The sequence below is a fragment of the Aptenodytes patagonicus genome, chromosome 2 (assembly GCF_965638725.1).
Source record: "Aptenodytes patagonicus chromosome 2, bAptPat1.pri.cur, whole genome shotgun sequence".
Classification (NCBI taxonomy): Eukaryota; Metazoa; Chordata; class Aves; order Sphenisciformes; family Spheniscidae; genus Aptenodytes; species Aptenodytes patagonicus.
The window spans coordinates 53,863,638-53,886,532 of NC_134950.1; the positions used below are offsets into that span (position 1 = coordinate 53,863,638).

The 22,895-nt window shown below is 46.3% G+C and overlaps 1 protein-coding gene across 1 annotated transcript in view; it reads right to left on the reverse strand.

Moving 5' to 3' along the window:
- Nucleotides 1-21,467, reverse strand: part of COLEC12 (collectin subfamily member 12) — a 105,860-nt gene extending 84,393 nt beyond the window's left edge. Inside the window, exons 1-2 of the mRNA XM_076329880.1 lie at nucleotides 21,413-21,467; nucleotides 9,340-9,390 (exon numbers count right to left, since the gene is read on the reverse strand). Coding sequence (XP_076185995.1) covers nucleotides 9,340-9,390; nucleotides 21,413-21,419 — 58 coding nt within the window. The 5' untranslated portion in view covers nucleotides 21,420-21,467. The remainder of the gene's footprint in view (nucleotides 1-9,339; nucleotides 9,391-21,412) is intronic.
- Nucleotides 21,468-22,895: the final 1,428 nt, after the last annotated feature.

Consider the following 22,895-nt stretch of genomic DNA (forward strand, 5'->3'; position numbering starts at 1 on the left):
TATCGCATCCTGGGCTGCATCAAAAGAAGCATGGCCAGCAGGTTGAGGGAGGTGATTCTCCCCCTTCTACTCCGCTCCCGTGAGACCCCACCTGGAGTACTGCATCCAGCTCTGGGGCTGCCAACATAAGAAGGATGTGGACCTGTTGGAGCGGGTCCAGAGGAGGGCCACGAAGAGGATCAGGGGGATGGAACACCTCCCCTATGAGGACAGGCTGAGAGAGTTGGGGTTGTTCAGCCTAGAGAAGAGAAGGCTTCGGGGAGACCTTACAGCAGCCTTCCAGTACTTAAAGGGGGCCTACAGGAAAGATGGGGATGGACTCTTTATCAGGGAGTGTAGTGATAAGGTGAGGGGTAATGGTTTTAAACTGAAAGAGGGTAGACTTAGATTAGATATTAGGAAGAAATTCTTTACTGTGAGGGTGGTGAGACACTGGAACAGGTTGCCCAGAGAAGTTGTGGATGCCCCCTCCCTGGAAGTATTCAAGGCCAGGTTGGACGGGGCTTTGAGCAACCTGATCTAGTGGAAGGTGTCCCTGCCCATGGCAGGGGGCTTGGAACTAGATGATCTTTTAGGTCCCTTCCAACCCAAACTATTCTGTGATTCTGTGATTCCATGATTCTATCCACCCCACAACTTTGTAGCATTACGAAATAGCTGTCAGAAGAGATGCTACAAAGTCCTGTTACACTAGGCCTGAGTGTCTGCACAAGACTTACAACACAAAAATCTCCTAATGAGCCTTAGCTGGGCTGAAGAGAAGCGGATCCCTGTGTCTTGCACTCGTCTCCTACAAAACCTCCAGCTGCCTCCATTAAGAGTCACAAGCTGAAACACGAAAAAACACATTCATGTTTTATTTATTTAGGGCGTCGATCTCTCTCTCTGGCTGGGTGGATTTTCCAGATGCATTCCTGACCGAGCTGAAGAGTATCTGCAGGACACAAACCCCTCCACACACCCATTGCGCAATACTTGTCCGTGCCAGCTCTGGGCACCAAGCAAGACGCCTTCCCTCTCACACCTCCCTCTCAACCCCCCTCCACTTTCCAGAATCTCAGCCCACTCACTTAACCCAGGCTGAAACAGGACAAACGGAAATTTCTCGGCTCTCTGGCTGCGTCACTTAGGTTTACCCATATGCAGAAGGTTAATCGAGACTGGGTAACATTTTATTCCAGCTTTCCTTCACTAATTGGTTGTACTGCCGCACAGTGGAGTTTGAATTGGTTTGTGGAGTTTGAATTGGTTTTGACTTAGCAAAACAACACACTGTTCCTTGTTAGTGTCTGCAACAGGCAAGCCCAGCCTAAAATACTTATAGATTCTTTATTTGCGCTATCTCTGTTACAGTTCTCTCTCACGGGCTTCTTTAGGCATTTATCTGCTTTCCCCAGCATTTATATAGGACCTAATACAGAGATCTGGAGTTGAAAATCGCTATGTAGTAACTCAAAATGACCATGAGCAAAGCTCTCGCTCAGCATGGAAGTCCCTTTATGCAGAATTAGCCTCTCCTTGGTATTGCCGTTTTAAGGACTGGTATCCTTAGAAGAGGTAGATGTCCAGGCTCCCTTAAAAGTAAGTGAAATGACTCCCACCCTAAGCCCTATATTCCCTGGGACACTGCTGAAGCGGACAGCAGGAGACACAGCTGCTCCTTTAACTGTAGCAAGCAGGAATGACTACAGGGGTTTTTGAGCAAGGCGGCCAAAGGAGGAGAGGCTTCTTAATCTGACAGCTAGGGGCTTATTGTATGAGGCAGTGCATGTGTCTATCAACACGTCTGTCAAGCTAACTTACACCAACTATTTGTCTTGGTTGCTGCTAATTAAAACACACCGCTTTTTGCTGTTAGCATACTTGTTGTTCAGAAATTGCTGACAAAGTAATGGCAGCAACACCGCTTCATGCAGACTGCATGTTCAGGGGTCTGACTCAACGGGATGCTGAGCAGCATCTGCAAAGGGCTCAGTACTCTGCAGGACCAGGTGCGGGGATGTCACCTCTGCCATGTCACTTAACATCGGTGTTAGAGCTCCGGGATGTTTTGAGGAAATTGCCATGAAATCAAAGGAATCTAGGATACCAATGTAAGAAGAACCCAACAGGTATGTGGTTTATTTTTGAGTGTTGTTAGATATATCTAACAACATACCCTCAAAGGAAAATAGCACCTCCTTTCTCATGAGACACCAGTGTGTCTCTTTCAAAACTGTATCGCCAGCAGTAAGCACAGCATGGCAACTTTCTGATGGGAAATGACTCTGAAGTAGGTACAGAAAAGCCAGAGATCAATTAGACACATTTGAGCACTTGCAACCTTATAGTTAATAGCATGCAGTAAAGAGCAGGGTATAACAGCAGCTGGCTACAGATGCAGACTTGTATTTTGAATAAAGCTTAAGAGGAGCTCAGGAGTAATGCTGGTGTGTGCTACAATCCCACAGCAGTGCTGGGAGAGTCCACTAGCAGGCATTTCCAACTATTTTATCTTCCCCTCCCTTCTTCTGATGGCTTCTTATCTGAAATTTTAATTTATCCCACAGTTTTCCTGTGTTACTCCTTTGCATGGAAACATAATGGTACCAGGTGCTGAAAATACAGTTCTTAGTTTCCTTCCAAGGCATTCATTTCACAGGTAATTTTGTTGTGAAGTTGAACAGTCCGTAATGCAGCCTAGGTGTTTTGGCAGCAACTTGATGTTACCAAACATCATTATTTGTCCAGTTAGTTTACAGGAAAATAAATACAAAATCTCCAGGTGTTGCTTACAGTGTAGCCAATATTTTTCATTCCATTCGTAAATACAACGCTCTGTTCAGCCCACACACCTATTTTACAGCTCTAATGAAAAATATAGAGCAAAATTCACACATAATGGTTACCATACCACCTTTCAACGCACCTCTGTAAAAGACAGAGATTGGTCAAACAGGCATCGCTCCAAGTGTGTAAATGCAATATATGAAGAAACATGTCAAGAATTTTAATTGTACTAGATAGGAAAAACCCGTAACTAAGAGAAAATAGATTGCCTACATAAGAGCACGCAGCTGGAATGACTTTAGTCCCCACGGCATGGTTAAGAGGCCTCTTTATGGATTTGGATTAGAAGTGCCTTGAGCCAGGCACAGGAGGTCAGGCTGGAGAGGGGCAGCTCCAAACCCAGGGACCTGAATGGCTCTTACAGCTCAAGTTAGCACAGGACACACAAATCCGGTAACTTTTTGGATCTCGCTATTACTCCTGACACTGATGCATTTATCAGGGTGCACCAACTATTTTCCATCTTTAGGAAGATTGGCAGTTTTAAATTCATGGTTTGGATATATCAGCAATAATCCATTTATCACCCGTGCCTTTTACATCGTAAGAGACAGAAGCTACTGGCAGAGGAGGGAGACACGCAGGCCCCTTGACAGCTCATGAGCACCTTGACATTCCTTTGCAATGGCAATACTGCACATACGTCAGCGTTTGTTTGTTTATTTATTGAGACTTCAATTCCCTGCCAACTGCCCCAGTACTCTGAGTACATACTGGAAAAGAAAAGAAAGACAAAGAAACCTTTACACAGGCAGTCCCTCCGTACGCAGCCCCTGATGCATGGGACTGAAGCCCCAAAGCAAACCCTGGACCCCCGAGGGTGCTGGGCTCTCTCCACCACCCAGGGCTTACCCCAGGAGCGGACAGGCTCAGTCCCCTTCCACCTTACTGGCCATTGCAATTAAAAGGGTCGCTCCAAATGAAATTTCTCGGCCTAAAATGCACAGCCACACGGGCACCGCCATTCAGTGAGGATTTAATTACCCCAGGGTGCACGCAGGCAAAATCCTCATCTGATAAATACGGCCAGATCAGTGAACTGGAAGCAAACATGCCTGACTTTCCTCTGGCTTTGTGAGTATCGGTGACCCTGTGACTTTTTATTAAGCCATATGACTATACACTGCAGGCATACATGTGAAAGAATGCCCAGGGAGGGATGTGGCTTGTGGCACCTGAAATCCCTCACTGGTCATTTACAAACCATAAAGAAAAGTTGACAAATTCCTAAAGCTTAGAATTTATGGGTTTTTTGTTAGGGGCTTAAGGTTTGTGTGGATATAGCACACCACCAGACTGATGCCAGACATTTTTTTTGTGCATGTTATTATAGATGTGAACAATGGCCTGGATTTATCCAGAGATAAGGACTAAAATTATTCCGTCTGTGCAGTGTTAATGAATAAATGCTATTCCTGAACTATCACAAAATTCCAAGCCATGAGTTTTGCTTACCATGATCATGTTTGAACTGTTATTTATAGGCAGAAAAAACCCTGTATTTTCTTAAACCCTTTTCTGAAAGTTTTCTGTCTCAAAGTTTTCATTTTTTACTGTAAACCATTCATAAGGCTTTTATCAATTGTTACACTCCTAAAACTCCCCAGTTGTATCCTACCAAAGGTGGAGAAATAATATATAGCTTCTCACCGTATAAAATACTATAAACAATATATAGTGAGAAACCAGTTATTAAATGGATCTAGTTCAGCTGCTCCCAAGCCACTCATCAGGGAAAAAAATCATATTTTCCAAATACGTTTTTAAACCAGGGTTTTTTTCCCCCTCACCTCTTTTTAGTATAGCAGATTTCATTACTGCGTGGCAGGATGATTCATCCATTTCTGGTCCAGAAATTCCTAGATTTAATTCTTACACCTGGAACGATGCTCAGGAGCTAGGTTGTCATAAGCGCACAGAAGGGACATCCCGACCCAGTCATCTCTTGCGTACCCCATGGAAGGTACCTAAAAAAGTACCTACCTTACTGGAGGGGGCCCTAAAGTAATTTTTGTCCCTCCCCTCCTGTCAGCTGCTGACCTACAGGGTGTGGGGAAGGCCGGAGGACCAGTGCCTTGGTGTGCACTGGAGATACCTGGGGACACGAGGGACTGTCCCCTACCGGTGGCTCAGCCCTGTGGCAGGGGAGCGGGAAGGTGAAGGCAGGGAGGATCCTGACTCATGATCTAGAGCATGGGGGTGACCGAGATGGGTCCTACTATGGACGACAGGCTTACAGCCTCCAATTCTGGCTGTGTTTGCCAAGGGCAAAGGGTAATTATCTTACGCAAGCTGTTTAGTCTTCTACTTGTCCATAGTGTACTGGCCCTATCTTTTGATTCCTTGGGAGGTTTCTCTTCATCAGCAGGGCTTTCAGCTCATTTCTTTGAAGCCTGTTTTCTAAAGCATTAAAAATGTGCTTTGCAACAGTTCAAAGACCATCTCCTTTGCTTTCAACTGTTCCATATTGTGCTATAGCTTCAAACTATGCAATGAATAACTTCACACTGAAATTTCTACATTAAATACTCTATTGAGTAAAGTGCAGGTTTTAAGTTCTAAAACATTAAAACAAAGAAACAAAATTCATAATGATGTCTATGTCTATTACCTGGGAATGCCACAAGTTAGGAAGATGAGATCTGCCACTTCTGAGTCTGTTAGCTCCCTTCAATTCCCTTGCCTGCTGTCATGCCCAGAGCACAAATCTCAGAGGAAAGAGTCAAAACCCCGTTGTAAAGAGATCTCATCCTGTTATCTACCACCTAAAAACTAGTCTGAGCTCTCAAGCCTATGATTTAGTATCCCCAAAGTGTGTAATATTGAAAAGCAAGTTTTGCCCTTTCCTCATTCATTCTTTCCCAAAGTAGGGTGGTGCGGGAGTGCAAACCAATGACACTGACTGACGAAAGAGTTAACATCGCTGGCAATCCGGTAGAGGAAAACCAGTGGAGAGGCATAGCTGGTTATCTGGAGCAGATAACTTCAAAGCAGCCTGAGCAGTGACTGATAATGAAGTAACAGTGATAAGAAACATGCTTCCTCACGTGCTTTCTCACTGCAGCAATCTGGAGGCATTGCAGCTGAACATCGCCCTTCTGGCAGCGTCCCTGCACATCTGTAGCATCCATTGAGAAGAAGTAAACAACATCAGTCAGCTGGAAAGAGTGCTTTCCTCAACCTCCCTGACCCCCTGCAGCAAATTTGTCCCAAGCTCAAAAGAGAAAAAATGCTGGTGTGTATTTTCCTAGCATCTTGGAGTTGTCTGCATCTGTATTCATTGTTATTTAATATGTTAGTCTGTTATGCTTAGTATGTTTGGCTTAATATCACCGGTTAATGTTCTGCTGACTGAAAAATAAAGTAGCATGATAAATTCTCTGAAACTAGCTTATCTGAGGAGGAGGGACAGAAAGATTCAGAAAAAGGGGAAGCGATGGAGGACAGCGTGTATTCAGTCCTCTTTTCAAAAGCTTCTTCCGCAAAATGAGAATTGTTGGAGAATGCCTCCCTCCCTCCACAGATCTCTTCCTTTCTTGAACCAAACTACAGGCTGCAGCAACAAGGCAGCTAATAATAAACTCTTCAGCTGAACTCTAGGAAAGCAGTTTGGTCAAGACTTTGCCTGCCAAGTGCTGCCCAACACATGTTCCCAGCTGCCAGCAGTGACTCACCACAAGCCATGTTTTTTATGAACCAGCCGTGCTTTAGCCATCTCCCCCTCGGAGCACGTTTTGCTCCAGACAAGACCTCCCACTTCCAAACGTTGGAGTCAAAGGCACTTGAGTCATGGTCCTCCTACCATGTCTCATGTCAACGGGGCATACAGGGACTACTCCAGTCACAATATATTGACACAACTGCTCTTACACCATGGCTCCTGAAACAAAACACCCACTCCTGCTGTTATCGCTGGGATTTCTACAGCGCCGGGATTTCTACAGCGCCAGCCAGCAGGCAGGACAGGACTCCTTTCAAAATGACCTTTTATCAAGGGTTTGTATAACAAAACTTCGTTCTTGCCTTGGGCTTCCCCCATAATGCCTTCTCTTACCAGTGAGGACACAGGGCAAAGAGGGAACACCAGCTGGGACAGCAGGCATAACATTTCCTACTGGTCAGGCAGGAGCTTGAACTACTCGGCTGCATTTCGGCCCCAAGAGCAACCTTTGGTGCTTCACTGGAAATGCTGACCCAGCTGGCCAGTGAATTTGGAGTTTTTAAAAGACGTGCATGTCACCTTCCTGGACAGAGGAGACTGGTGCCAGGTGAAGCAGCCAGCGCTGCTGAAGGCACGACTCCCACTCCCTCCAGAGGTTGCTCAGAGGCTGCCTGGAAATGCAGCAGGGACTGTAGAAAAAGGAACGCACCGAGTTGGGTTTTCTGAGGGAGGGGAAATAACTCCTTTAGGGGCCACAAAAGCATGAGCACTTGCAGGCAAACAGCATGCATGCTGGTGCAGGGACATATGTAAACCAGGTCAGCCTAGCTCCTCCCTGTGCTGCCCCAAAGATGAGGAAGGGGGTATGGGAGGAAGTTTGGGCTCAAAAATGGTGTGGACAAAGAAGGCTTCTTGGATGAGGACACTACTGAATTACACAACTCTCACCAGTGCCAATGCTATGGCTTCATGGCCCCATTCCCCCTTTTGATGAGGCTCTTGTAAAGCAAGGAAGGGTTTGGGATGATTTGGAGTTTAACTCTCAAGTACTGCAGACATCTGGGACACCCCCCTGACCACAGCGATGTTGTTTTCATGAAGGAGAAGGGGGTTATGGTTGTTTCCTAAGGGTGGAACTACCCTGTCTCCTGCTTTTGTGGTGAAATCTCCTCCTCCTGCCACCGCCAGACTGCTGGCCCTCTCCTCCCTCCCTGCCACCCCACCAAGTGCAACAGCACAAGCATTTCTGGAAATGCTCAGATAAACGTTACACTTCTAAGGGGAGAAATAACTCACATCGGTAGCACCACATTACCCAGGAGAGAGAAAGAAAGAAATGAAAGCAAGTTAACACGCAAAAATCCCCTCATGTCACAACAGTGCACTTACTATTGGGATAGTAAGGATAGCGGGGTACCCGCTCCTTGCTAAAACCTTTCGCAGTTCACTGCAAGAGCATGCTGACCAGCTAGGTAGTGGGCAACATGGAGGGAAGCTATTTTTATAGGTGTTAATGAATCCCAATATTTTTTACTCAGCTGGAGGTGACAGAAATGAACAGTTAACATTTCTTCCCATTTCCCAAGATTTTTTTTCTTTTTTTGCTATTCCAGGGCCTAATCCAGAAAAAAAAAAAAAAAAACAGTAGGAAAAAACCCTACGTGCAGCCTTATGGCAGGACTTTCCAAGCCACAGATGCTGGCTCTGTGGTTGGCTGACCTATCCAAAATAAAGCTCAACAGCAGGGAGCAGTGGAGTAGTTCAGGGGGTAGAAGAGGTCATGCGAATGTGATCCCCACCTCCCAAACGCTGCATCTCCTCATGCTGCCTCCCCCTGCTCCTTTTGGGGTGGAGGGAATTGTTGACTTACTTTTTATTTTTTATTTTCAGCCTGCCTTTCCTATCTGTTTGCCAAGTGGGGTTGTTGAAAGTGACTCTTGTTGCAGCCACTTTCCCAGGAGAGAAAAAACAAGGTGAACTTTTATCCTGATGGCTTACAGTTGAAAAAGCAGCGAGCAGCTTGGACAATGAACCCCTTTGGCTGCTCCAAGACAGAGTTGTGGGAGCTCAGAGGCCACCGTGTCACCTCCCTGTGTCTGGAGGCACAGGAGTCAGCCTGCCCCAGGTGAAGCTGTTGGCTGCAGAGGCTCAAACGCTTCCCCGAGGGAAAGAAATCACAAGAGCCTTGAAAAGAGGAGCCTCGAAGGCTGCTGCCCCCTGCGCAGAGATGCGTGGCACCGCCTTCTTCACACGAGAAGGCCATTTTCAGTGAACAAACATTGAAAAAAGGAAAGGAAGTGGAAAAAAGGAAAGAAAGTCACCAAGTGTTTTAATCATTTTTGACATCAGAATACATTCATATCATATACTTTTACTTCTTTCTTGAGAGGAGCGCACAGCATATGTACTGGCTCAGCTGGCAGTACAACTTCTGTGAGTCTACAGGAGGTCCCACACCACCATTCTTGGGAATACCTACAAACCCCACTGCACATCAGTCTGAGGACCGAAGGAAAGCCCAGCTGGGCAGAGGACATGTAAGAGGCATGGACCCTTTTTTACAGCCAGCACATTCATTTCTGTTGAGGTATGGGCTTCATTTTCATAATGTTAACAATCAAATAATGAAACCAACCACTTCCAGGGCTATTTCTGAAGCATTATGTTTGCCAAGAAAATAAAACAAGTCTAAAAATCACACCTTCCTCTGGGCAGATATTAGAGTCAGGTGGATAACGGGACTGTACCTGTATGTTTTGATGCTGCCAGCAAGGGAGGTTTTCATAGCAAGTGTTTGACTTACCCTAAGCACTATGCAATAGCGAGCTGAAAGACCTGCTGCCACTTACCAAACCTCTTGTAGCCAAAGGACTGCACCTCCTCCTCCTCTGCAAAATCGTCTGGAGAAAGAAAGAAAGACACAGCAACAGATTACTACTGCCACTGGAAAAAGGTGAGAAGAAGTTTTTACAGGTGCACATTTATAAATTAATGTACTTGAAAGTTTAACTGATTTGTAAGGCATGTTACTGATCTTCCCCTCCGTTGCTCATATCCCACCTCTGTCCCCGGGTAGAACAGGCAGTTCAGAACCCTTCCCCCAAACCAGTATCACCAGCAGAAATCCAGACTACAAATGGTTTATCACCTGGCAGCTATCCTGGAGCCTGCTTGGCCACCTAAATATAGACCAGAGCAGACATGTCCCTCGTCACGATGATGGCCATAGTTGTCACCAGCGTGCTGAATGGGCAGGCTTGCCCGGACCACGGCACTCGCTCCAGCCTGCTGCCTGCGCTGTCCAGGCCGTCAGGCTTAGGTTATACGTGCATCAGCTGGGCTGTTTGCACAAAGTGGTACACATAGCTATGCTGAGTAACGAGAGAGGAGTCAGAGGGGACAGCTGTCCGTCCATCCACCACCTCCCATGGGCACTAGCTTGGCCTGAAGAGGCAAGATCTGATAGAAAAATGGGAAACAGAACTGATAAACTCAAACAGATGAGAAAAATAAAAACCATTTAAGCCCTTTTGTTCTCATCTTCACCAGCTAGCAAGCGGTAAAATGCTAATAATCACAATTCTATTTTGTCAGAAGCTTAATTTGTCTCTACTTCCTTCCAGCAGCAAAGGAAAAGGCTGGCATCAGCAGAAGAAATACACCCACAACTTCTTTGGAAAAAAAAAAGGATATGTTTGTGTTTGTGTGTTCAGCCTCTTTCTACCAACGCAACCCCTCTTTCTGCTGAGCTGGGGAAGACGAGAGCCCTGCCTTATCACCAGCACTAGCCTCTGTACCAGGTGACCAACTGCCAGGGAGGGCAGCACAGCCTGAGCTGCTTATCTCCCGCTTCCTTATTTCCTGGGGGAAGCAGAGTAGACCCATTCCCCCCCCACAAGCACCATTTCATGTGGGGGGAAGGCTCTGCGGGGGCTCTTTTTAAACAGGACCTAGGACACGGCTTCCCAAGTGGCAGCCGATGGTTTGCAGCCCACCGCTGCGCTGGGGAACCACACCACCTTTGCCGCGTTTCTGAGCAAAAGCGTGCAGGCAAGCCTGCCTCCGTGCTGCAAAAAACGCCACCGGGGACTGATGGCAATCCCCGCTCTCCGAAACCCGGGTACTCCTGGGCTTTTGTTTGTATCGCAGCGGAGGCGAGGCAGACTCAGCACCCCGGGGAGCTTCAGCGGCTGCTCGCCACCTTGTGCCACCCTTCCAGCACGGGATGCCGAGGAAGCTCACTCACTTGCAACCTCTCCATCCAGACCTTTCTCTGACATGAGGGGAGAAGGAAACAGAAGCTCAAAGGCCAGCCAAGGAATTCACCAGAAGGGAACATTGAATGAGCGGCGGTGGAAAAGCAGGCTCAAAGCAGATAAACAGACGTGATGGAGCGAGAGGTCTGTGCTCGGTTAGACCTTTTTTGTCCACAGACTTCCTGCACATGAACAGGCTGCTCCACATCATGAGACTGGGCTAACTGGTGCCGCAGCTAACTCGGGCCACAACAGAGCCCTGGGGGGATGAATTCAAAGGTGAAGTAAAGATATAGTCCTCATCGAGGCTCAACAAAGCCTAAAGCATTTGAGTGTACGTCCAGCAACAAATGTGACCCGCACCTCCTTCCGACCTGCAAGGTGCCATGCGCTGAAGTCTGAGGGGGACGTTGCCTGAAGCGGCAAAGGAGTCTGTGAAATGTATCAGTTTGCAGAATGTCACCCTTTACTCACACAGCACTTTTGATAAAACAGCTCAAAACTCATATTTTTCACCCGATAACACATATTTTGCTCACTGCCAGCGGCGCTCCTGTCCGTATCTTAAGCTAGACCCCCAATTCAGAGGTGCATTTAAGAAATGGAGGAACCAGTGGACACTCCTTAGACAAAACAAACACATCCTGGTTTTGAAGGCAGAAAGAATCCTTTAAAAAAACAAACCCAACAAACACTCATAATTGTACCAAATGTTATCTGAAGACAAGGTCACCCAACAAAACATGACAAATACTAATAAACCAGAAACAGTCAACAACCAAGCTTCTCATCCCAGCAGTGAACTACTCAGAAAAAATCTTCCCCTCTTGCACAAAAGATAAAACGCTGCACAAAAAAAGGTATCAGCTCCAGAGCCCTTAGCTTCCTGCCCTCTCCTGCTATCCGGCCGTAACACAATCGCCTCCTTTGTTTCTCAGGAGCATAACCTGGCTTATCCGATCCATATCTGATGTGTGCAGCCAGGCTGTGTTTAAATCCTGCGGCTTCACCCTACACCACATCTCCAAGACCTTCCTCCTGGGCTGCCAGCCTCTTCCCTAGCCGTTTGGTGCTTCACGCTTAGCCCAACAGCATTGCCCTCTGGCCACGCATTTATAATCATATTTTTGTTTCTCTTGATTTTTTTTATATTTGCAACATATGTATATGTTTTATATAAATATATTGTATACATATTGTATATCTTTATATACACATTTATATGCTTTTAAAATATATAGATATACTTTTTAATATGTGCAACACTGCATGCTGTGCTTGCTAGGGAGGAATTTTTTTTTTTAAGCTTTTAATACTTTGTAATTATTCATTAATCTCCTAATTTTGAAAAGCGCTTGTGGCATTTGAAACAAAGAAATGGAGATGGGCAAGGACAGTTTTGCCAACAGGTGACCTGGCTCCCTGCTCACACTATAACCTGAAACATCAGATGAAACCTTTTTTAATCCCTGTGAGTTGATCTAGCAACAAGCAGCAATGCATTTTAGGGGAAGTCTATTAAAATTATTTAACAGACTAAGCTCCGAGGCCTTTCAGTCACAAGTGCCACTAAGTACTTTGCTCAAATTGTGTGCAAATATAATATTTTACAATATTAACTGTAATGTAACAAGTTTAAGGAAAATAAAGATGGAAGGAAGAAATTAATAAAACAAGGTTAGACTAAATGTTCAGAAATGAACTGCACTGCATCCTTTGGAAATAGAGACTAGGATGGGTTGACAGTCCTACTTCAAAAGAAGTCCGTGTTTGAAATATTAAAAATGAAGTTGACAAGCCTATAAATTTAAGTCCTGAGGCAAAGCCATGTGCCTCAGCCTGCTCCCCCCATGCCTTTCGGGCAGTATTGCGCTCACTGGAGGTGGCAGAAACTTGGCCCTCAGCTCCCTGCTACAAGTTTCAGTGCTGCAAATATTAAAGTTTTGTCACAAGTTTTACAAAAATCTCAAAGTTTCATGATATCTTTGAATCAGGGAAACAGGAGAGAACCTAAGTTTTCATTGAAAAGGGAACAGCTTTTCTAGAGAAAACTATGAAAATGTGATCTGTGATGAATTACAGAGGTTAAGAAAATACACACCAAGTAGGAAAGCAAATAGTAAGAAAACCTCCAGCATGTTTTTGTGCCTTATGCTTTTAAAGGCAGTATCAGAAATCAGAGTGGAAGAAATTCAGGAGTTTTGAGCACTGGTGGCTGATAGTACAAAAGGAAATCGTGCGTTTTTACACCAGCGGTGCCCATACACTTCAGTGGGGCTGCAACTGGTGTAAGAGGGTTTTGTTTGACATCGTGAAAGCCATAAGTTAGAAATATTTTACTTTAGTTTCAATCCAACCCTTCTCAGTTACAAAGAGGACTGGAATGAATGCAGTATTTCCGTTACATACATATACGTTTATATATAGGCAAGGCTTATTTTCCTGGGTGAAAAATACGAACAGCATACTTCTCCTTGAAGGAGACAATAAAGCAGAATCCATTGTTATGTCCCAGCTGGAAGAATTAACTCTTTAGTGCTGGAAAGACCAGCCATAATTTAGTTATAAACTGGTCTACCGAGCTCTCAGCTGTGAGCCGAAAGACAGGGAATCTAGAATAAGAAAGACGAAGAAACATGAAAAGCTAGTTAAAATGTGATTTCTTATTCCACTGACTTCTACTGAGCTCTGGCAGAAGGAAGGTCCATAAAAAAAGGTGAACTTTGGGCAGAACAGAAACACATGTGAGCAACCAATTGTATTTAACCGTGTAGGGGAAGGACCACCGGAGATCTCCTGTTTCATCAGGTTTACAAGAGACTCCTTGGAGGCTGCAACAGATTGTCACTCAGAGCTTACAGCAAACCACTAAAAATGAGTGGCTAGCTGTAGCTGAGCAGCAGTACATCAAATGTTTTAGGGAGTCAGTACAAAGCAAGAGCCCTGGTCCAAAAAAAAAAAAGGTTTTGAGATATTTTGGCAATATCCACACCCCACCGAGTACCAATGCCAAATTCTGCTTGCCTTCCAGTTACAAATCATTACTGCAACACCTCTAATAAATACAGTTGTAGAGTTAAATAAGTTACAGTACAATGCTTCAAGGGAGTGGAAATGATAAAAAGGCAGTTCAACTGGGGATTAACACAGCGAACAGAGGGAATTTATTTAGTCTAAAACAAATTAGACTCTCATTTGATTAATTTGCTAGAGGCAAAGCAAAAATCTGTGGAGTAGAACTGTGTAATTTCTAGTTCTTGTTCTTAAATCTTAAATAAATTAATCATGGACCACTTATGAGTCACTCTGAGGTCAAGTAGGCAAGAGCTGGCCTGGAGCCAAAAAGGATGCCAAATCTGCCCCGGGACTATGTAGGGCCTGTAACCACTGCACCGCTCGGTCCCTTCGCTGGAACAGCACCTGATCTGAGAAGCCTTTGGTGCAAGGTGATTTTAGGGAAACTGTTTCCATTTTCTCCCCTTCCTTTTGGAGGTGCCATTGTGGGCATATGGAAGGTGTCACAGAAAGCTGCTAATGTACGTGTCCAGCTCTCACCTTTTAACAGTATGCCCCGTTTAGGCATTTAAACATAGTTAACTAATGAAGCAACTGGACCTCAGAACTGTAGAGATGCTGGGTCGTATGGTGGCTGCAGACAAGTGGTATCCAATCATTTCTAGAACTTCTGTGTGCAGTAAACATGGGTTTAAAGTCTTTGTTTAAAGACTTCGTTGCAGGTCTTGAATTAAGAAAAGTCACCAATATTCTACACTGCATTTCAAAATCTGGGGAAATCTATTTCAGGAGAGAATGAGGAGGCATCTGGGCTGAAAATTTTCACGCCAAGTTTCAACTCAGATTTTAGAAGCTCCTTTATAATCCTCCTGAAAACTCGATTTACAGTACATTAGAACTTACCCCAAAGTACCACGCTGGGAACCCAGGACTATAAGATTACTTTGTAGTAACAATGACATCCAGCATAAGAGTTTCCTTTAAAATAAATCTTTCTCGCAAAGAGCTTTAATAGTTAGGGCCCTGCCTTTCTCCCTGACTTAATGGGAGCTATATAGTTATATCCCAGGGCAGCTCTGTAAAATTCATTTTAATATTATCAAGAACAGATTTTTTTTTGTACCATTTGGAAAGACGCTGTGCCCATTAGTTGAAAATGATGATACTCCTCTCTTTAACCCATAAACCAGCATGGATGCAGAACTCTGCTCAGAACCGTGTAACAAGTGCATCTCCATCATGAGGGACCGCGTGCAGTGTGAAAAAGCTACTTCTGCCCACTCTCTCCATCTCAGCCCTCTCAGGGAAAGGCAAAACTTGTCCACTTGTGAGGTTTCTGTAATACTAACAACTGTTCAGACAAACGAGAACCGTGAACACCAATATCTTTCTCATATCACATTTCAAAAGCTTTTTGAGCAGCCGCCAGATTTATATGCATTTCTGGTCACTATTAACCGAGTCCACATTCAAAGTGATGACCTAGAGGTGAAACTGAGCCAGCAGAAGCACAGCAAGCAGCTGTGGCCTTCAGATGGTGATGACTTCATCAGTCTAATTGGTTTCCACTGGTTTTCATAGCTTTTATTCTGGACAGTCTCCTGCTTGTGCTAATGGGCTGCTCATTCCCCTCTCTCTTCACAGATGCTTCGTTTCACTTGTTCTCTTCTGCCTTTCTCTGCTAGTTTCTCCTTATAGCCTCTTTTCATATTCAAGTCTTCCTCTCTTTGCTTCTATTTTCGTAAGCCCTCCCTCATAAAAACCTACCCCACACTTAAAACCCTTCCCTATTGATGAGGTCCCAAGCTGACACGTCACGCTCACAATGTCACGGTTGTTGGCTCTGTGTGTCGTGCCCATCTTTTCCACCCGCTCCTTTGCCTGACTTGGCACGCAGTAAGCTCCTTCGGACGGGGATTACACGGATTCTGCATTTGCAGAGTACCTGGTCTTTAGGGAAGCTGTGGCAGATGTTCAGCTGAGGCAGTCCTGGAAGCGAGCCTACCTCCCCGCATCCCGAAGAATCCTTTGGGATGTTGTTTGAGCCTGGATTCTGGAAATGAGACTGAGGCTTTTCCCCACCTCTGTCCTTCAGGATGCTGATCTGGGAATTTATCTGCTTTCGATATTGCAAGAAAGTAAGAGGAAAGGTCCCAGACCAGAGATCCTCTCTTGACACTTATAGCCTAAGACTCGGATTGTGTCTCTCATCACCTAACATAAAACAAAACAAAACAAAACAAAACAAAAAGGATCATGACAAATGGGTGCATTTTAATATTCCAGTTTTGATCTATTCCTCCACTGCTATGCCTGAAAAATGTGAAAGCTCACATTAAGAATGCAGAAAAAGACAGGAGATTAAGAAATTCAGAGGTATAAGAGTGATGGCTCTAGTTCTGCTTTTTAGGCACAAAGTGAAGACAGTAAATAGGGGTGTTTCTTGAACAAAACTTGTTAGCCCGTAAGTGCTGCAGAGCAATGCTACAGTAGTGGGGTCAGGACCAGCTGCATGGTGCAGAGGGTCGACCTTAGAAGTTGAAAATTTCAATCATATCGTATTTCAGTGTAATGATTTAAGGGCAAACAGATCTGTTCTCATTAGTGCACTGAAAAATCGGGCCTCCCTGTCTGTATGTTAGAGGAGGCAATTAACAACAGCATTAAAATGGCATACACATTCCTGAGCAACACAAGTCTCTATTACCTCCCATAACTCATCCACTTTGTTCCCCAGTGACGTCCCAGTCTTCACCTCAAATTTATGCACCGAAAGGGACTGCAGTTTTAGGTGGAAGCAGTCAAACTCCAAAGACAATTCATCTTAGGTCGATCCCTCACTCGTACAGACCACGCTTGCATTATTAGGAGGATCAGGTTCACATTCAGTGCCTGGTAAAAAGCGTCTTTATTTTGCTTTCCAAGGGGGAGGGCTGGAAGGGGGTAATCTCTGTTCTGACACACAGAACCTCAGGATAAGGAACGTTTTGTGAAGCTGAAGATAACCGGGCATGCATCCTTCGCAGCGCTGAATTGCTTTCATCCTTGACGATTCTTCCAGCTCTCTTTCTTTATTTTCCTTTGGTTTTGCTCTGCGAGGCCTGATCAGCTCTATCTCTGCAAGATTAGCTTTCCCTCCTTATCCTAGGAGGCAAAGGTGTTTGAACCTCTGGGCACAATGGTCTTTGAGTGCAGATCTAAGCAAACTGCTAAGTGGTTGTCACAAAAAAGGGCTCTGTTCAGCTCTCAGCTGTAGCAAAATCAGTCTAGAATAAATTTATGTTATCCAAAATAGCAGAGGAAAGAGCCACAAGAGATTTTAAACAACTCCCTTCTTCACAGGGATAGGCTCGCCGGTGCTATTCTTAGTCCTACGTGGCTGGGAAAAGTAGAATATTGAAAGCTAAGATGACCAATTACAACTTCTTACCAAAAATACTCTTGTCATAAATAGTTTATATGCTAATTCTGCTCAATATCCGCTACACTTGTACAGTAATATTTCTATCTGTGCAATAACAGATTTCTCTTGTATTTTCACAGCTTCTCACACTCTGCTTTCCTCTGTATCGTTAATAAGAATATCCTTTGACACATGCTTGCACGATCATCTTTCTCATCCATATGTTTAAAATCCTCTGTGCTACCAATCAATTCAGGATACACACTGACTGTATAGTAGCATTGCTCGGGATTTGTTCTGCGTTGTATCACACATTTATTATAACTGCTCATGCCTTTGAACTTCTGCGGCAGGGTCCTGTGACATGTCCAACACACACCACTCAGAGCTCCTGCATATGTTTCATGTTTATGTCACTATATTCACATAAGCTTTGTTATAACTGTACGAAATAAAGGTTACTGGATCACTCCACCTCTAATCCTTGGTTTTCAGATGCGTTCTGGCTTCTGCAAAATGCTCTCGACTGGATTTTTTTGAAATTTGCAGTTTGAAGTTTCTGTCCAGGAAAGACCTGTTTGCAGATGACTTCGTTTGATTTTGTGCACACGAAGATTAGACAGAGAGAGACACTTTTCTCCAGTATTAGAAAATTAGAATGTTTATTCCTTTATTCTTTAAAAACAGTGGTGGCATCAAAACAGTTAGAGAAAGACGAAATCTGTCAAGAAGGTAGACATCATATAAATAGATTATTTATTTAAGACTTTCCAAGGCAGCAAAGAAAGAGCAACTGAATTTGCATGCACACTCAGCTTTTGCAAGTGGAGGCTTTACCTGCAGATTACATCCAGCATCCAAGTTAAAACATAGAAGGGATGATTTTAGCAATATGGGCTGACATGTCATTAATTGTCTGTTAAAGTGTGCACTGTAGAAGGGAAACCTGAGGTAAACTGAACTGGCATATCCCGTTAAAGCTCAATGTACTCTACGTACTGAAAACTCTGTGCATGAAGCACACAGAGCTGCCTTTGAGGCAAACTGGTCGACGCTAAGAAAGCTGGGCGTTCAGACTAGACCATTCCTGAGGCAGTGCAGGCTTCGCTGGTTTCAGTGGAGCACAACCGAGGATGAACCTGTCCTGTCTTCTCACTCCATGCATCTTTTTTTTTAAATGAGAGGAACTGCATAGGACAGGGTATTTGGTCACATTCCAGTTCCCAAGCACAAGACACCAGACGTTTCATCCTCCAGCACCATCGCTATACAAGCGGTACATAGCAAGGTGCCTGCGATGGCAGAAAGGAAGGAGGAGGAGGAGGATCAGTGGAAAGAAGCAGCTGAGCTACCTTGGGTATCGTGATGCAGAGCTCCTCTGTCATCCTGGAGCAACAGTCCCAAAGCGACCACCTTGACTTTGTCATAGCCCGATTTTGGGCATTAGTATTAAGTCATTATCCAAACAATATCCACATTTCAGACGAAAATACTTACCACCAGAACCGCCATGACAGTAGTGATTACAGATACAGTTTGAAGTAAAAATGACAAAATACATCACAGATATATAGAAAGAAGTTCTCAGTTTTAACAATGCTTGTCCCTGTCTTAAATTAGGGCCAATGTTTTTGAACATGTGGTGGTATTTGACTATGAGGAAGCTGTTTTCATTTGTTTCCTAGGCAACAAATACTCCTTCATACCCCAATAAATAACTACAACTTAGAAGTATCATTTGACAAAGATACATCTGACCCCAAAGCAGTCAAGTCCTTTTATAAATCACATGATTTATTACTAAAAAGTATCACAAAGTTTGTGAGCTCAGTGTAGTTTGCTGGAAATAAAACTGCCAACATATTAAACATAAACTTCAATTTGTTTTACTGATTTAAAACATAACACATTACAAATTCCAGCAATGGAAAATGTAATTTATTCCTTACAGATATTTAGTGATGTAATTATTTAGATATTCCTCCCTTCTCCAGAGAGGGTAGATACAGAGACAGCTGCAATCAACAGATCATTTTGTTGTTATTGAGAAAAATGTGTAACTACACCAAGTTCTAAAGTCCTACAATTATCACCATCATCAAGTTTAAAGAGAAAATATGAAAAACCAAGTCTGTACCCAGAAAAGGAAATCACAGAGTCAAAATTTGGTTTGGCTCTCTGACTTCCATAACACTGGCAATGGCACTTGATGTGATGATTTGTTCGAAGTTTCTCTTTTCTCTTGCTATTAGCACAGTCATTTAAGTGTTCTTCTTTGCGTGTTTTATTACTGATTTCCGTAACTCTGCAGGGGAAAGAAGTAAGATGGCTGTGATCGCTCTTAGGGAAACTGAATGGTAAGGACTAGCAACCAGAGTGAAGCATCTCCCTCTCACTGGAGTGTGGGGGACCAACATGTGCTCCCAGCAGGAGTAACATCTTTCCTCCAAATGCCACTTCTCTGCTTTGCAAAGAAGAGTGATGGAGGCAGAACGGAAGGAGACGCAAGTCGCATTATATGTTATTGCCGTCCTCGGTCCTTTGCATCCCGCCTCCCCCCAAAACCGGCACAGCCTCGGCCCCAACAAAAATAGAGCGTAAGGCTTTCAGTGATAACAGGCATGGGTTTATATTACTGGATCCCCATTGTTTTGGTTTGTTCCTGCCATTACACTTATGCTGATAACGACAAGCTGATGACAAAACGTTTGGCACAAGTACCCAATAAATAAAGAACACTGTAAATACATTATTTTTAATATGTTGCACGGCCCTGTAGAGACACCATGTCAGAGTGCCAGAAGTAACTTAAATAGTGTGTGTGGGCTTGCAAAAATAAAACCCCCTAAAAAGCTACTCCTCCCTTCAGGCAGCTACTCTGGCAAGTGAATAAATTATCACATCATTTGGTGTCCCAGACTCTGGAAACTAAGTGTAACTATCATGATGTTTACTGGCCTCCTGGCATCTGGAATCAAACTCTGCAATCCAAGCACAGGCACACTGGTGCCCAAAAGCAATTTTCTTATATGTATGGTTTTTTCCTTCCACCCTTCAAGTTTATTTTTGCCTCTGAAGAAAAACTAGATTCAACTCTCTCAAACTCCCAACTACTTCCTAAATTTTCTATAATGTCCTTTGATGTTTTCATTGTAACTATTCCCCAGCGTGTAAAGTCTCTGCCTTTTGCTGTAAGGCTATCAATTTTCATAAACAGAAGGCTTTCTTGCAATCCCCCTAATACATCTTTATTAGGTTACAGTGCAGCAATTTGGCAATCTGCTTCTTTATTTGATTTTAAAAGTGTATTATCTAATACCTCTCAGTCACAACATTGTAGGACAGGTCAACCGGTAGAAGCGGCATGTTTCACCCGTTTAAAACAAAAAGGGGGGGGGGGTGTGAAGAGAGAAAAAGGAAAAGAAACAAAGTCTCAGTTTTAACAGATGCAAAGCAAAGACCAAATATTTTCCAGTCGGTGGATGTTGAGGAGAAATATGCCAAATACATTTCACAAGCCAGTTAAGCCTCTACTGGCACCTAATCACTGCCAGATGTTTAGAAGCAACACCAAGAACATCGCAAAACGCTGGCAAAAAATAAATAAATTAGGGAGAAATAAAAGTCTTCCCCTCGGGACGCCGGGGAGGGGGGAGGTAAAAGTTGGGTGCCGAGAGAAAACGTGCTGGGGAGAGCACTCATGGGGGGGGGGGGGGGGGGGGGCGCAAGGACACCCCGCTCCCCGGAGCGGGACTGACCAACACAAGCCAAACCGAAGCGGCGGCGCAGAGCCCCGTGCGTGGGGCCGGGGCTCGCCCGCAGCGGGGGCTGCCCCGTGTGCGCCCCGGGGTCGCGGTGAGACCCACGCTCTGCCTCTCCCGGCACCGGCTGCTCGTGCCCTGCCGGTGTTCTGCCCGCACCCGGCTTGCCCTGCCTGCAACCTGCCTGCACGGTGCCCTGCCAGCAGCCTGCTTGCAGCCGGCTTACCCTGCTTGCACCCTACCCGCCTGCTGCCCTGCCTGCACCCTGCCCGACATCTCCCCTAGCTGCAGCCTGTCCGCACGGTGCCCTACCTGCACCCTGCCCGCACCCTACCGATCCTGCCTGCACCCTGCCCGCCGCCTGCCCATCCTGCCCGCCCCGCCAGCACCCAGCCCCGCCCGCACCCAGCCCTGCCGGTGCCCGGTGCCCGGCGCCGGCGGCTCACGTGTGCGGGCGGCGGAGCGGGCGCCCCGCTGCCGTCCCTACCTTTCATCTTGGCGCCGGGGCGGGTCACATAGGACGGACGGGACGGGGCGCGGCGGGGGCTGCCGCCGGGAGCGGCGGGCGGGCGGGCGGCGCTCCCTGCCTACTGCCGGGCCATGCCGGGGGCCGGGCGCGCCCCCGCCGCGGGCCCTGCTGCGCACCCCCGGCCGCTGCCGCTGCCCCTGCCGCTGCCGCTGCCGCCGCCGCTCGCCGTCGCTCCTCGGCCGCCGGCGGCACCGCGCTCTCGCCGCCAGCCCCGCGCGGCCCGGCCCGGCCCCGCGGAGCCGCGGCCCGGCCCCGCCTCCCTCCCTCCGCCCCGGGGAAGGGGCCGCGGCCGGGGCCGAGCGGCGGGGGCGGGCTCGGGGCCCCGCCGGCGGCTGGGGCTGGGGGCGTCGCACGCCGCCCCGCCGCGTCCCGCGGGACCGTGGGCTTCCCGGGGTGCGGGGCCGCGGGCAGCAGGGTCTGCCCGTGGGGAGCAGCCCGGGCCGGGACTCGCAGGGCGCCCACGCGTGTCCGGGGAGCTTGAGCGGGACGTGGTGTTGCCGGCAGGGAGAACGGTTCTCTCCCTACCCGCCCCACGCACGTGGCAGGCACCCGGGGGTTTTCGGCTAAAGCCGTCCTCGTGAGTGTCGCACCGCCCTGGCTCGCCACGGCAGCGTGCCTCACACCGCGGCGCGCCGAACGAGAGGGCCCAGCGCTGCGGGCGCGTATCCGTCGGCTGGGAAGAGGCTGCGGGACGTGCGAAGTTCGCCCCGGCGCTGAACGAGGCGCCGCGAGTAGTCCCGTTGGATTCAACGGGATTGCGCGGGGTGCACGCGCTGAGGAATGTGTGTAAATATTTGTGGGATTAGGGAGATACAGGCCAGTCGTCTTTTATTTCTCTAGTTCTGGATGTTGCCGGGAATAATGGATCGTTTCCAGGCTCCCGTTTTCATGAAAGGCGCGCTTTGATTTTCTGCAAACCTGCCCATATTTAGGCCGTTGAAGATGGTGATAAGATGATCCAGTTTTGACTATTAACGTCAGTGCTGATGGAGCAGAGCTACTGCAATCTGCACCGATTCGTTCTGGGGGCAAACAGAGTAGCGGAGGCGCCAGAGGGTCTTTCCCATCGCAGCGAGGAGATGCACATGATTTTGCCTTTGCAATCATTGGTATCGCAGCCTGTTGGGTGAGGGGATGCCCGAAGAAATGATTATGCTACGTGGTCTTTTCAGGGGGGCTACGGCTCCGATAAGGATCGTAACGTACCAGAAAGGTCATGGTGCAGTATCACAAGCATTAGTTTAACACCAGGTCGAAAAGCATTGGAAACCTATCGGGTATGATCTTGCCTGAGCAAGGAATGAGGGATTAAATCCACAAAAAGTAATCATCGTAGAGCAAAAATTAAAGAACAGAAATTTTAGTTCCTTCAGCTGGTCTGATGACTTGAGTTGACATCCGCTTGAGTGCGTTTCGCTGACTTGGAGGCAGTACCTTCAGT